Genomic DNA, 13,528 nt, shown 5'->3' with positions numbered 1-13,528 from the left:
TACTCTGAACTCCTTCCCAGATAATGCATAATTTATTAAAATTTGTTTTACAAGCATACTGCCTGAAGTGCTAAACACACTCTCAGAGGGAAATCTCTAAATATCAACTTATGAATTGAGATGAGGACGGAGGTTTGTGAACTACTGCGGTGAGAGAAGTTCAGAGAGATAACAGGACAAAAAACAAGCGATAAGTAAGAGTGACAAAGATTAAAGAATGAGAGAGGATTTAGATGCTTTTCACCTGGACCCTCAACACAACCTTTGGGCCTGTGTTCATATAGTTTGTAAGAAAAGGAGGACCTCTCTCGGTCCACAGGTCAGCTACTGGATCACATAAATTTCAACAAGAGAAAAACAGGTCTCAGATCAGCCCTCATAGTCTTATACTTTAAGCATATGGGCCTTGAACACCACACACTAGCTTATATTTTCGCAGAACCCTTTAGCACTTCACAGCCCATTTTGTGCCCCTGACCTATTTCAAAAAGCTCCATTTGAGCGTGCAGAGGGCGTTCTGTAAATGTACACCTCCTGAATGAATAAGCACTTCCTGTTTCAGCTGGGTTTGGGGGTTCAAGCAGGGGGGCTTAGAATCTGAAATGTCCCATTCCTGCTTGCTCTTTCTCTCTCAACTCGAACAAAACTACTCCGAAAACAAAGAACAGGATTTTGATTTCAGTTCACTTGCAAAGCCTTAAACAATCCAGCTAAACGTCTCACATGCTTATTAAATTATTGAAGGCTCTATTGCACATAGGCTTTATTGGAGCGTATATCAAATTAATGGTCAATTGTACATCTGCAACAGAAACACTCTGTTTCCATTAAATCACGTAAAGTAAACAGAGAGATTTGTTTTCAGAGGAAAAAAAACGTCCTGGAGATGATGAGGGGGAGAAAGAAGAGAAAAAGAAGGAAAGACAAAGAAAGCGAGAGGAGGAGAGGATTGTTTATTTACTGTGTGCAAGAAAAAGTGCTTCCAAAACGTTCACTAGCGCCACTAGTGAGGACAGACAAGCTCCCACAATCACAGATACATGTATGCTTACACACACACACACACACACGCACTCGCGTGCACACACACACATATAAACACATCCATTAGACAGGAGGAGGACAGATAGAGAGGAGGGTGGCGTAACTGATGAAAAGACATGATTAACCTTTGATCTCTCTATACTGTGTGTGTGTGTGTGTGTGTGTGCACGCATGCTCACGTCTGGGAGAGTACGAGTAAGAGTGAGTGTGTGTGAAGAGTGAGTGTGCGTGTGTGTGTGCTGAATGATAGCTGTGATATGTGGCTGGCTGCTCTCTTGGGAGACAGAGATAGATAATGTTGAGGCTGTTCAGATCCTCTGATAATGGCTGCAGGGATGGAGCGAGGAGGTGGTGGTGGTGTGTGTGTATGTGTGTGTGTGTGTGAGATTGGGGGGGGGGGGGGGGTTGTAGGGGTGGTTGGATAGCCTCTCCCCTCTGGTGGTCCCTGGGTGCTGCTGGTCTGAATTACGCGGGACAGTTGAGGGGACCAAGGGGTGGACAGGAGAATGTTTGTTTGTGTCTGTGTGATCTCTGAAACCACACTGACCTGGGACAAAGCTTGGGAACACAGTCGCCTTGTATGTGTTTGTGTGTGTGTGTGTGAGAGAGAGAGAGAGAGAGAGAGAGATGGGGGATAAAGATAGAGAGCGATGGAATAAGAGAAGAGAGAGAAAATATGAGCATATGTGGGAAAGCATAAAAGAAAGATTAGATCATTCTTTGTGTGTGTGACGATGAATGTGTATTTGTGTGAGCAAGTTCATGCATGAGTGTTTATTGATTCTACACAGCCATTACTGCGATGTCAGACAGAGTGAATGCACATGTGATTATGAGAGAGACTTGTGGGTTTCATTTGATACCTGAAAGCCAAATAAACAATTCAGACCTGCCAGATCTGAGCTCGGAGCAAGCAATAAACTCTACTGATATCTGAGATGCCCGCTCTGTTTACCGGCTCATCAGTCAACACACCACAAGCACATATACACACATTATACGCACACAATATCTTTCCTATAGAACAATATCTCATAAAATTAGATTCCTATGGCATATAGATATTCAAAATATGAACCGTGGTGGCATAAAACAGAGAAGGACAAATGCTGTGTGAAATCCAGTACGAAATGACTTGTTTTCAGCCATGAAGACAGTCTTCAATGGTCATAAGTCTCTGTGCAGGGTAGAGAGGGGTGGGACCAAACAGAAAGCAGAGATTGAAGCCACATGTTGAGGCAAAGCGAAGATCACGCACACACACAGTGATTGATTGATTAATCCAGAGCGTTTCGTTTTTTTTTTCTCTCTCTCCCTAAAAGCACCAAGTTCCACAGCAAAGCCAGAGCAGATGACAATGTATTGCTCATACTGTATACTGCAGCACAGTTAAGGGATAATGTACTTCATTCTTTCCTCTTTGTATCTCAGACGCACACGCACGCACGCACACGCACACACACACACACACACACACACATGCACACACAATCTTTACCATGACTCACTTTCATCCAGTCATTCAGACACACTTTAATCTGCTGTGGGATGACTCACATCTTCTCCACAAGGGAGAGTGATGAGGTGTTGCTCACAACGGCAGACTGCAGCTACAGAGAACAGAGAAAAAGGGACAAAGCCTACATCACTAACTATACTCCCAGTTCTACAAGTACATTGTAGCACCAAGCGGAAAGCTCAGTAGCAGAAAGAGAATCTCACTGTCTCACCAGCAGCTAGCAGGATGGAGGGGTTGTATCGTTGTTATGTAGTCTGTTAGCGAGGAGGGGGGTGAGGCTGGGGAGGGATGAGAAGAAGTCCTATGTGAGGTGAAAGGGCTTCACCCTTCTGACGATGCTGTGAGGGGCATCATGGGAACCAAACATGCATAGAGGCATGAAAAAACACAAAGGCACACACTAAGAACACAAAATCTGTGGAAAAAATACTGTGGTAACCCTAAGTAGAGTATGTCTAGCATGCATACACAGTCTGTGTGCTCGGTGAATCAGTGAATCGGAGGAGGGAGCGAAGCATCTGTAGGACTGTAAGAGGAGGTAGTCATTGCCAGATAGAGGGAAGGGGAGATAAGGTGGTGAGTCCCACAGACACAGAGGAAGCCCCCTATCACAGGAAGCTCTTCTTGGTAATGTCAGATCCTCCTAATCGCCACTCTACTTCCTGTTTCAGTCCCCTGAGCTGGACGACATCACACAAGCACGGATGCATGCACAAACGCACACACACACATACACACACATACAGAAAGATGCCCACAAGCAAACACAATCATACGCGCATATACTGTATACTTACCCATCCAGGCAGGCATCCTACACAAACATCACATTCTGGTGGGGTTGAGGTCCACATCAAAGTGGATTACAGGGTGGATGAGGCCAGTGCTACGGTGACCGCTAGCAGACATACCACTTATTATTTCTGACCTCAATATGTTGACCCCACCCATGGGTTAAGGAAATACAAGATGAAACTTTACAAGGCACTTCTCATTCTCATTTCTCTCTATCTCTGTTTGTCTTTCACTCACACACAAAACAATCACACACACACACACACACACACACAAATCGTGCATAATCTGTTAAATATCTATGTAACTCATGACCACACAGTCTATTGTCGTACCCCTTCACACAGGAGGTAGGGATATGAAGACAGATTCGTCAGAGTTCATTTCATACAGTGTCTATGACGCTTTTAATAATTGAAATGTGTGTGTGTGTGTGTGCGCACATGCATGCGTGCCATGTTCCATGCCTGAGGGCTGAGAGGGTACCGTAATAAACTACAATAATCTCTGCTGTAGAGATGTATTCGCTTATAGAAAGGGGTTAGAATAACACAACACGCCTCGACTTATAAACACGCACACTCTTCGCACACATCGGCCCTATAGAAACACACAAACTTTCTAATCCTGTCATTCAAAATACACAACGGGCTAATCCACTCCCACACAACACTGCGGCAGAGCAACAGAGGGCTGTCACGGATGGGTCAAGCCGCTTCAGGAACAGCAGAACAGTATATCACCACCGAAAACATTTGGACTACAAGGCTTGCTAGTTTTAGAATTATTCAGATCAAGTTCAAGTGCTGCCGCCGATCGAAAGTGGGGAGCAAGACAGTAAGCGTGGGACAAAGTGTGAGGCAACTGTTGAAGTTTAGTGTGTGTTCAGCCTCTTGACTGGAGCAGTGATGCAAGGAGGCCTACCAGAGAGCCCCACCTGAGAGACAGATGTTTTGTGTGTGTGCATGCTTGTGTGTGTGTGTGCTTGTGTGTGTGTGTGTGCAGACAGTGTGGAGGCTAGACCAGCCGGCTTAATGCTATAAAATGCACATTAGTGTGTCTACTAGCACTTCAGCATGCAATAACATTCTGTGAACACTTACATATTCTGGTTACATGACTATTTAAAAGACTCCATTCATAATTCAACAGGTTGTGTTGTGTCTCATCCTTATTTCTCAATGTGATTTTTATATAATCCTTTTCCAACATTTGGATCAGCCATCAGAGGACTAGTGTCACTTTGTCAACACTCGGTGATGAGTGAGTGTTTCATCAAAGGCGAGCGGTTGACGCTCTGACGTTGTGTACCACTGAGCAGTGATGAGATGTGTTACTCAGGCACTATGAACACTTCCAGCGGCAATATGTGAGGAGAGAGTCCAAGAGGGGCGGGAGGTATGGAGGACAGAACAGGAAAAGCAGAAAATTAAAACCATATATCCCACCAGGCAATAACACATCCCCTCCAGTGGATATTCTTAGGATTTGCTATCACTACAGTATGGAGGGGGAAATTAAAACAGAGCCAGAATTAGTGAGTGTTTTCATGTAGTTTGTGTGTTCTGGGTCAGGGAGGGTAGAGGAGGACCTAGTGTACAGGGAGCTGTATACAAGGGGGGGTGGGGGTGGTGGGGGTTGTACTCTGCCCTTAGGGCTAGGGGCGCCAGTTATAGGGGAGGTGTGTGTGTGTATGTGTATGTGTGTGTTCTAATGTGTTTATTTTCCGGGGGCTGAGTTTACACTGGCCTCACTGCAGCAATCCTTGTTGCAGACACTCATTATCACCATGCATGCATGCATAGACACACACACACACACTCTATGTGGATGGCAGAGATAAGGACAGTGACAGTCCTCTCTAAATTGGGTCACAGCCTATAAAGCATAGCAGCAGAGAAAACGTTACTAGCACCAATTCATCCACACCTCCATCTCTCCCCCCATCTCTGTTCAGACAGAGAGAGCCATCCACCTGGACAGAAACCGGGCCGAGCCGGAACGTGATAGAGCTGAGCTCATCGACACAGTGCAGACGGCAAGCAGCTGTCAGCATCAAAGGACAGGGCTAGCCTTGTGTGTATATATGAGAGGGAGAGGGAGAGAGAGAGAGAGAGATGGACAGACAGCCGGAGAGGACCAAGATGCAGACAAGACTGAGAGAAGATAAGATGGAATGACGGAGAGGCAGAGAGAAAATGTGATGGGGAGGGGGAGGGGATTTTTTTGATAGCACGATCTAAATGATAGTGACCATCTTACGCAACAGTCTATACTTTATCAAACCCCCTGAGGTTACTCAACACAGCAGGACATGAATGGAGAAGACTCTGGCTACGTCTCCGCACTCTGCTTACAGTCTTCTTCAAGGCTGTTTACATGAACCTTTGATAGCCTGGGATTGAGTCTCCCTCTTGCTATGAATAAACAAACAGCAACAGCTGAGCAATAGTGGGTTACTTCTAATACAGGGGAAAGAAATTATCCCAATAGCAAGTCTGAGTTTGCGCAGACAGTGAAAACCAAAAGTCAAGGGAGTATGATGTTTACATGCCACAGTAACCCGCTTAATATCAGAGTAAGCCAGGTATCTTAACTGGATTTCTCATAATCAGAGTGTGAGTTTCTAACTGGATTATGACATTTATATGTGTCGACCTAAAACCAGGTTACATGAGCATCCAGGTTAGGAACAGGATTCTCGGTGCATGTAAATGTTCCCACTGAAGCCACAGCTGAGGCGATGTTTCGACATTGAACACCGCAGACAAGGCACGTAGACCATTAAGTGCTTAAGTAAGAAGATAGAATAAGTACTGGGCAGGAGGGACAGAGTGTGAACATTCCTCCTCTCACAGCCCCCCCCAGTTTGTGTGTCTGTGTCTGGTCAGTCTTGAGGTCAGCTGAGAGGGAGGAGCTAGGAGATAAGCCAGGAGATAAGTCTGTCTCTGACTGTCCACCGCAATGCTGAAGACACAGACAGACAGAGCAGAAAGTGGACCAGACACCAGGTCGCATGTAAAGAAAAACTCATTCTTCTTCTCTTCATTCCTCACTATCTCCTTCTATCTATTGGCCTGGGCCTGAGGCTCTCCACAGGGACATGAGGATAACAGAGACCATTACCTCCTCATGACTTATGAGCACCTAAAGACGCTCAGAGTGGAGTATAACATCTACTAAAAAAGGGGGGTATGATAGGGTATCATGGAGGACAAAAGAGTAGAAATCTAAGGGGGGGAAAAGGGGGAGGAAAGAAAAATGTGTATTTTCTTCGCCTCTCTGCTGGATGACGGGGGTGGAAGAGGAGAGGAGCAGTAAAAGAGGAGGAGGTGGAGGTAGGGGAGTAGGGGGGGCGTTCCCGCTGGCTCAGGCCTTGATTAACACCAGGCCTCCTGACAGGAAATGACCCGGCCAGCTCAGAGCGCCGGGAGAGCTTCCATCTGGTGTCGAGGCCGCGGAGGAACGCTCCGCCCAGGAGAACTCAGAACCGGAGCAGGAGAACCTTTAGAGCTGAATGAGCATGTTTCATCTCCAGGACCGCTAGATTAGTCCCTCTGTCTGCCTCCCTACAGCCCGCTAACACAGGAACCACCGCTCTGTCGCAGTTGTTGCTTGATAAGATAAAAGCCAAATGCAGCATTGAGCTACATTCTTTCACTCTAGGCCTCAGAATTGATAACCGACAAGTGAATTGATACGTCAAAACCACATCACAGCACAAGAGACGATCAATAAGCGACACCGCAAAGGTTAGAGTCGGACGTCCAGAGAAGAGAATGAGGCGAAAGTAGGTTAGAGAGTTCTTCAGATTAAAAAAAACAGGAGGAAGTTGCATGGGGGTTGGAGAGACAGAGAGGGTGAAGGGACAGTTTGGGGAGGAAAGCGGGTACATAAGGACAGGTCATCTTTCACTGCTGACTGGAATCCTAAACATAAACAAGTCCTTCCGCACCCACAGATAAAACGCAGATATACCGATATAACCAAGTGGCTCTGTTAAACACACACACACACACACACACACACACACACACACACACACAGACACACACACACACACACAGACACACACACACGCACACACACGCTACACTCTACTACACTTACACACTTACAGATGAATAGTTCTCCAGCAAAGAGATTTGTTACTATTGGCCATCTGGCTATAGAAAACACACATACAGCGACAAACACACACACATACTTTACATACACACAAACTCACAAAGACATTTGTTTCTATTGGCACTCTTGTTTCTATTGGGGCTCTCTTTAAATCCTTTTCTCTGTCTCTCTGCAGTATAAATGCTGCGTAGCGCCAACTGTAGAGCAGAGTTATGAATGTAGCGCAGAGAGCGGGACCTCCTCCCACATGAGCCGAGGGGTGTCCAGGGCAGAAGAGGAGTGAGGCAAGGGGGTAGAGTGGGTTGTCTGGACCCCTCCACTGACCCTCTGTCGGAGGGTGACAGGCTGACCCCGGCCTGCACTGATGCGTGTGCAGGGGCCAGGGGCCACTGTCTCAGTAAGAGTCCCACTGGAGCCTGCCTGTATGTGTGTGTATGTATTTCTGGTTTTGCTTTTGTGAGCCCGTGTGTGTGTGTGTAGGATTGTGATAGTGTCCTTTTTCATCCTTCGAGCCCAATTCCCATTGGAGTTATAAGTACTTACGAGCCTTTTATGATGTGCATTTCCTGTCATAAATAAGCAGCAGAGGAATTCTCCGCTGAGCGTTAACACACTCCATAAAGAAAACAGAGGTGTAAACTACACATTGGGCCAGCTCTGTGAAATCCACCCGGCAGCAGGGTTACTCCTGACTGCGCCAGATCGACAGTTGAGGGTTTACTCCTGCGTGACCCACTGTTTATTGCATACAGTGCATGACACAAGAGTCAGAAATGAATGGGGGCTCAGGGCAAAAATGGCTGTGAGATTAAAAATGGGGGGCAAAAAAAATCCCTCCGATAATTAGGGGTACCTGGTTTTGAATTGTACGCTGATTACATTTTTTTCAATGAGTTGTCACAGATTCACGTGTGAATGTGACTACTGTCCCCAATGGGCCACTGTAGGTGATTTGTTGCAGGCCTGGCGAGAAAAATAGAGAGAAATAGAGCAGTTTTCGAGCATACAGCCTGAAGCAGTAGAATAATGTCTCTGATTCTTACTTTGTTTATCCATCCACCCATCCATTTTTTAGCCGCTTAACCGGGTCAGGGTCGCCGTGGCAAAAGGGCAAACAGAGCAGCCCAGATGTCCTTTTCTACTATTACTACTACTAAACTGACTGTTTATTTGCCAATACGGAATGAAAATGTATTATTTCATTGTTCAATAAAAGTCCCCCCAAAAGGACCATAATTCAGCCCTCCTTAAAAAAAACATAATTGCTGCTTTGATTTTGTTCCCTCTTCAGTAGTCAGACGCTGATCAGAATGATCCAACAGCCATCTGATAGACAGAAATTAATTTTGTGTAACAATATACTCACCCACTTCTGCTTTACAACATTAGAGGAATAGTAGGCTTTTGAGGCTGCTGCAATTCTAATAAGTAATAAATGCAAGGTAGATGCGGGATAGAAACTTTTACAGTGTGCTATCCATAGGTCAAAGGTTCAACCTGTTTTTACAGCGGACTAGAGGAAGACAGTAGCTACTGGGCAAATTTCTGAGGTCTGCCCTTGTGTCCTAGTCACTACAACCCAGTGGAGAAGAAAGTGGGGATGTGGGAAGGATACAAGGAAACAAGGAGGCGAGTAAAGTAGACTGAGACTCAACCACTGTGTCGACTGCTGACTTGGGAGGAGACGGGGTGGGGTGTGTGTGTGTGTGTGTGGGGGGGGGGGGGCTGTGTGCGACTCTGTGTGTGGCCTTGCCTGTTAACCAGTCCTGTCTAGCCCTGCAGTGAGGAGCTGATGAGTTTCTGCTAATTAAAGCCTGAGCTCTATGTCATCATGTTATCTGATGAACTGAAATACAGAGAGAGCAACGCCACCAGCTCCTCTGTTCACCTCTCAGCGGGGTCTAAGGTCTTCAGAGCGTGCATGTGTGTGTGTGTGTGTGTGTATATGTGTGTGTCACAGAGGAGGAAGTAAAGAAACACTACCAATTAAAAATAATTGAGACTAATTTCATAAACACAGTGCAACAAGGGAAATATTCTTAATCAGGCACGATCATTAGCTCAACTTATGCTTCACTTCCTTCTGCAACCAGCTCGCTGCTTTAGGGCCTGAGAGAGGGGGAAGGAGGGTGAAAAGGAGGGAGGTAAAGAGAGAGAGAGTCAGAGAGAGATGTGGAAATGGAAAAGGAAATGGAGAATGAAAAACAAAGCGCAGAAATGTTAAAAAAGTAGGCAGCCTGAGAGTTGGTGGCCAGAGTATGTGTGATCCCTTTCATGTGCCACGACTGGCCCATGTTGCTGTGCCAACCCAAACAGCCGCGTTGGGGAGGTCCGACTCTCCCACTGCTCCCCTCTTCCCTGCCCCGCACACACCCCACCGACAGGATGAATAACAAACCCAATGTGTGTCTGAGAGAGAGAGAGAGAGAGAGGAACATGACATGAAACGATTGCAAGTCCAGTTAAATTCTCGTCTTGCTCTAAAAGTTATTTTGCAACCATCTTCCCTTTGCCTGTCACGGCTTCCAGTAAATCATTATCATCACCATCTGGGGACTGGGATTTCACACACACGCACACACACACACGCACACACAAACACACACACATACTCTCTCACTGAAAAAAAAAGGACAAACTATGGACAAACTATGATCCCTAGCTACCTCCCAGGGTGAGGACAGAGGAGTTAGGAACATTTGGGTTGGTCTGCTCTCTGTCTCGGGTCCAACCTGCCCCAGTGATGAGAGGAGAGAAGAAGAAAATGAGAGAGGAGAGGTAGGAGGTTTGACTCTGCACCAAAGAAAACCCAGGTCCACCGGGGCCGACAGGAAACATGAAAATCCATAAAGCAGTCTGAGGAACGCCATGGAGGGAGTGCTTATGTGGAGCCGTTTGTCTGCCTGCGTATTGCCTTTGTTCCCTCAACAGGTTGAACTGATGAGAATCCTGTGTAATATAACCATAGGAAGCTGGCATCCCACAATGTTAACTCCACAGTCACACGTTAAAGTATGGCTCATTGAACTAAACTTGCCTACTTTGTTCCCTTTCCAGCCCGAGGAGACCCCAAACAGTCTCTCTCTTTCTCTTTATCTCTCTCACCAACATCAGTGTAGTTTTTGCCACAACTGAACAGGGGATTAACAGTAACTGCCTGGAGCTATTTACAACCTGCACACATCACACACACCGCCTGTGTATACCACAGACTGTCTGGCAGCAGCCAATCACACTCTAGGTTTCAGAAGAACAATGAGTTCCCTATCCAATCACGGCGTCCGTCTTCTCTCCGCAGCGTTGGCCGCGACCAATCCCACTCTTTCCACATGTGGTGTTGGCTGTGCAGCATTTGGTTTAAGAGCTCATTTCCTAGCCTGCAATAAGCAGAGCCATTTTCTTGGACAAACACTGTTTCTCCCTTTAATCAAACCCATACCATAGAGACAATAATACACAGACATATAGTATGGAATCACCACTCAGTCATGTTCGCTTCACACACACTCACACAAATGCAAACACACAGACATGCAGACACCAAACACTTATCTTTGACTTGAACCCAGACACTTGACACTTAATAAAATGGACATTTTGACCAGACTGTCTTGGCAGTTCTCTCTCCTCTCGTCCTGTTAAGACAATTCACTGTTGATGAAGAGGTGGATATTTAACTGATTACGCAACAAAAGATGTCTTACCGCTTACTGTATGTTGCTGGAAAACAGCCTCTTCACCACACTCTCTACCTGAGACACACACCAGCTGTTTGTGTTGTTAAGAACAACGTGTGTGTGTGTGTGCATGTGCGTGTGTATGAGAAGACTTTAGCTGTAACATCATGCTTTTCCGGAGATGCTCTTTAATTTAGTTCCCAGAAGGAGGTAGTTAGGAGGGTCGGGGTGTGAGTTGGACTGCTGGCCTCGCATTACCCTGCTCTCTCCTGCTTGTTGTTCTGCACTCACTGCTTCTTTTATTTCATCTATTTGTTTCTGGGTGGATGCTTTCTTGCACGTGTGTATTTGTGTTTCTGTGTGTGCACTGTTTGTGTATGTGCTGTGTGTGTGTGTGTATGTGTGTGTGTGTGTGTATGCGTCTGTGTAGCTGCACACTGTGTGTTAGCTAAGCTCTGGCTGCTTACCGTAGCCAAGGGGAACAGAAAAGAAGAATTTGTAACAACATTGTTCTCATGGCGACCAGGTTTCACTCAACGTCTGGTTTCCATTTGAGTCCTTTAATTGAGGGAGAATGTCACAATCGATGTTTTGCTCTGGATGCAGACAAAGACGGCCTCCCGCCTCATGTTACCCCCGCCAAGCAATTCATCGGCTGCCATAAAAACTCTACTTCTCTTACTTCTCACACAGACACACTTGCATGAGCATGCGCGCACACACACACACACACACACACACACACACAAAATTAAGATAAATGTGCACACACTTTTGCATTCCTGCAAATGGGCACACATGAAGCTACATGCACACGTGCATGTGAACACACACGCACACACACATTGTTTTTCTTTCTAAGACACACCTGGCGCACCATGACAGGGTAATTTCCAATGAAGTGTTTATAACAGAGAGTCAGGTTTTTAACATGAGCCACATCTCTGGGCTTGTGCCTGCCAAGAGGCCCCTCGCCTCCAAGCTCCATACTTTGCCAAGTAGAACAGGAAGAGAGAGAGACATAATAAGAAAAAAAGAGAGGGAGAGAGAGAGAGAGGGAGAGAGAGAAAGAGAAAGAGAGAGAGAGAAAGAGAGTGAGAGTGAAAGAGACCAAGGGGGGATCAACAATCTTTATTAACTGCTTTACATAGAGTGAAAGAGGGCGAGACTAACCAACCCTATATATACTATATATGAGTCTACGTGTGATATGAGATGAAAACCCTAACATTGTGCGGTGTATTATTTCAGGGTGTGTGCTAAGGTAAGGAGCAGGCTGAAACTAAAAGTAGCTCTAATTATGAACTGTGTGGCTGGGGAGGAGACTGTGCATGTACAGGCTCAAGGCTAAAGACGCTATTACTATGGGAGGTACAGTGGGCTGTGGTCTGGAGGTAGACTGTTAATTCATCATCAAGTGGCCTTGAGCCACTCTGACCAGCTCAGCTAAACCAGCAAAGACTAGAACCACACAGAGAGACCAGGGAAACCAGTACACAGACACCGGTGACTGGTAGAAAGCCGGCAAGGCTAAACGGGCCATGAACAAAAGGTATTGCTATTTGTGTTGACGCTATACAGGTAAATATCATCATTGGAGGGAAGCGAAGGGGCTGCAGAGGTTAGTGCAGGGCATGGTGTTCTAATTTATCTCTCTCTCTCTCACTCTCTTTCTCTCTCACACTCATACACACACACACAAAGTTCAGACATTCCCACAGTCGACTGTTTGTGTAGCTACTTACCACGTGACCTGACGGTGTGTGTGTGTGTGTGTGTGTGTGTGTGAGAGAGAGAGAGAGAGAGAGAGGGTGTGATACAAGGAGAGCAGGAGAGGGATGGGGTGTGAGATCTCTGACAAAATCCTCCCATTAACAGGACAGGAGGCTGAGAGAGGAGATAAACAACCAGCCCTTCCCACTCTCTAACTCATTCTCTCCTCTTAGAGCATCAGTGACCCTGAGGAACTAAGCACATTACTGAAGGTAATCATGATTTAGTCTCTCTCACCGGTCAGTTTCTGGAGCAGGGGGCTGAGCTCCGTCTCTCGGGTGATGACCAGGGTGAGCACCCCTATCAGCTCCCTCTCCAGCTTCTCCAGCTCCTCCTCCTCATCATCCTGGTCTGCGGGCTGCGCCTCCTCAGCCAGGGAGTACAGGTAGACCAGGAGGAGGATCAGCTCGTCGGGACCACACTCCTCCTCCCCCGACCTGGACCCCGAGCCTGTATCATCCTTGCCTCCACGAGGCTTCATCAAGGGCAGCAGCTGCCTCAGCACAGCAGGGAAATCAGAGTCTCCAAGAGCCTGTGACGCACACACACACACACACACACACACACACACACAAAACAAGTGGTTAGTCGC

At 46.5% G+C, this 13,528-nt stretch overlaps 1 protein-coding gene across 1 annotated transcript in view; it reads right to left on the bottom strand.

Annotated features, from left to right (window-relative positions):
* Positions 1-13,528, bottom strand: part of scfd2 (sec1 family domain containing 2) — a 77,161-nt gene that overhangs the window by 27,148 nt on the left and 36,485 nt on the right. Inside the window, exon 5 of the mRNA XM_071539064.1 lies at positions 13,174-13,468. Within this exon, the coding sequence (XP_071395165.1) occupies positions 13,174-13,468 (295 nt within the window). The remainder of the gene's footprint in view (positions 1-13,173; positions 13,469-13,528) is intronic.

The sequence above is a fragment of the Centroberyx affinis genome, unplaced genomic scaffold (assembly GCF_046629955.1).
Source record: "Centroberyx affinis isolate AG114_WGS23_722 - 3 ecotype Tasmania unplaced genomic scaffold, CSIRO-AGI_Caff_v1 ptg003390l_1, whole genome shotgun sequence".
Lineage (NCBI taxonomy): Eukaryota > Metazoa > Chordata > Actinopteri > Beryciformes > Berycidae > Centroberyx > Centroberyx affinis.
The sequence above is the reverse complement of the archived record's forward strand: the minus strand, read 5'-3'. Positions and strand labels throughout refer to the sequence as shown.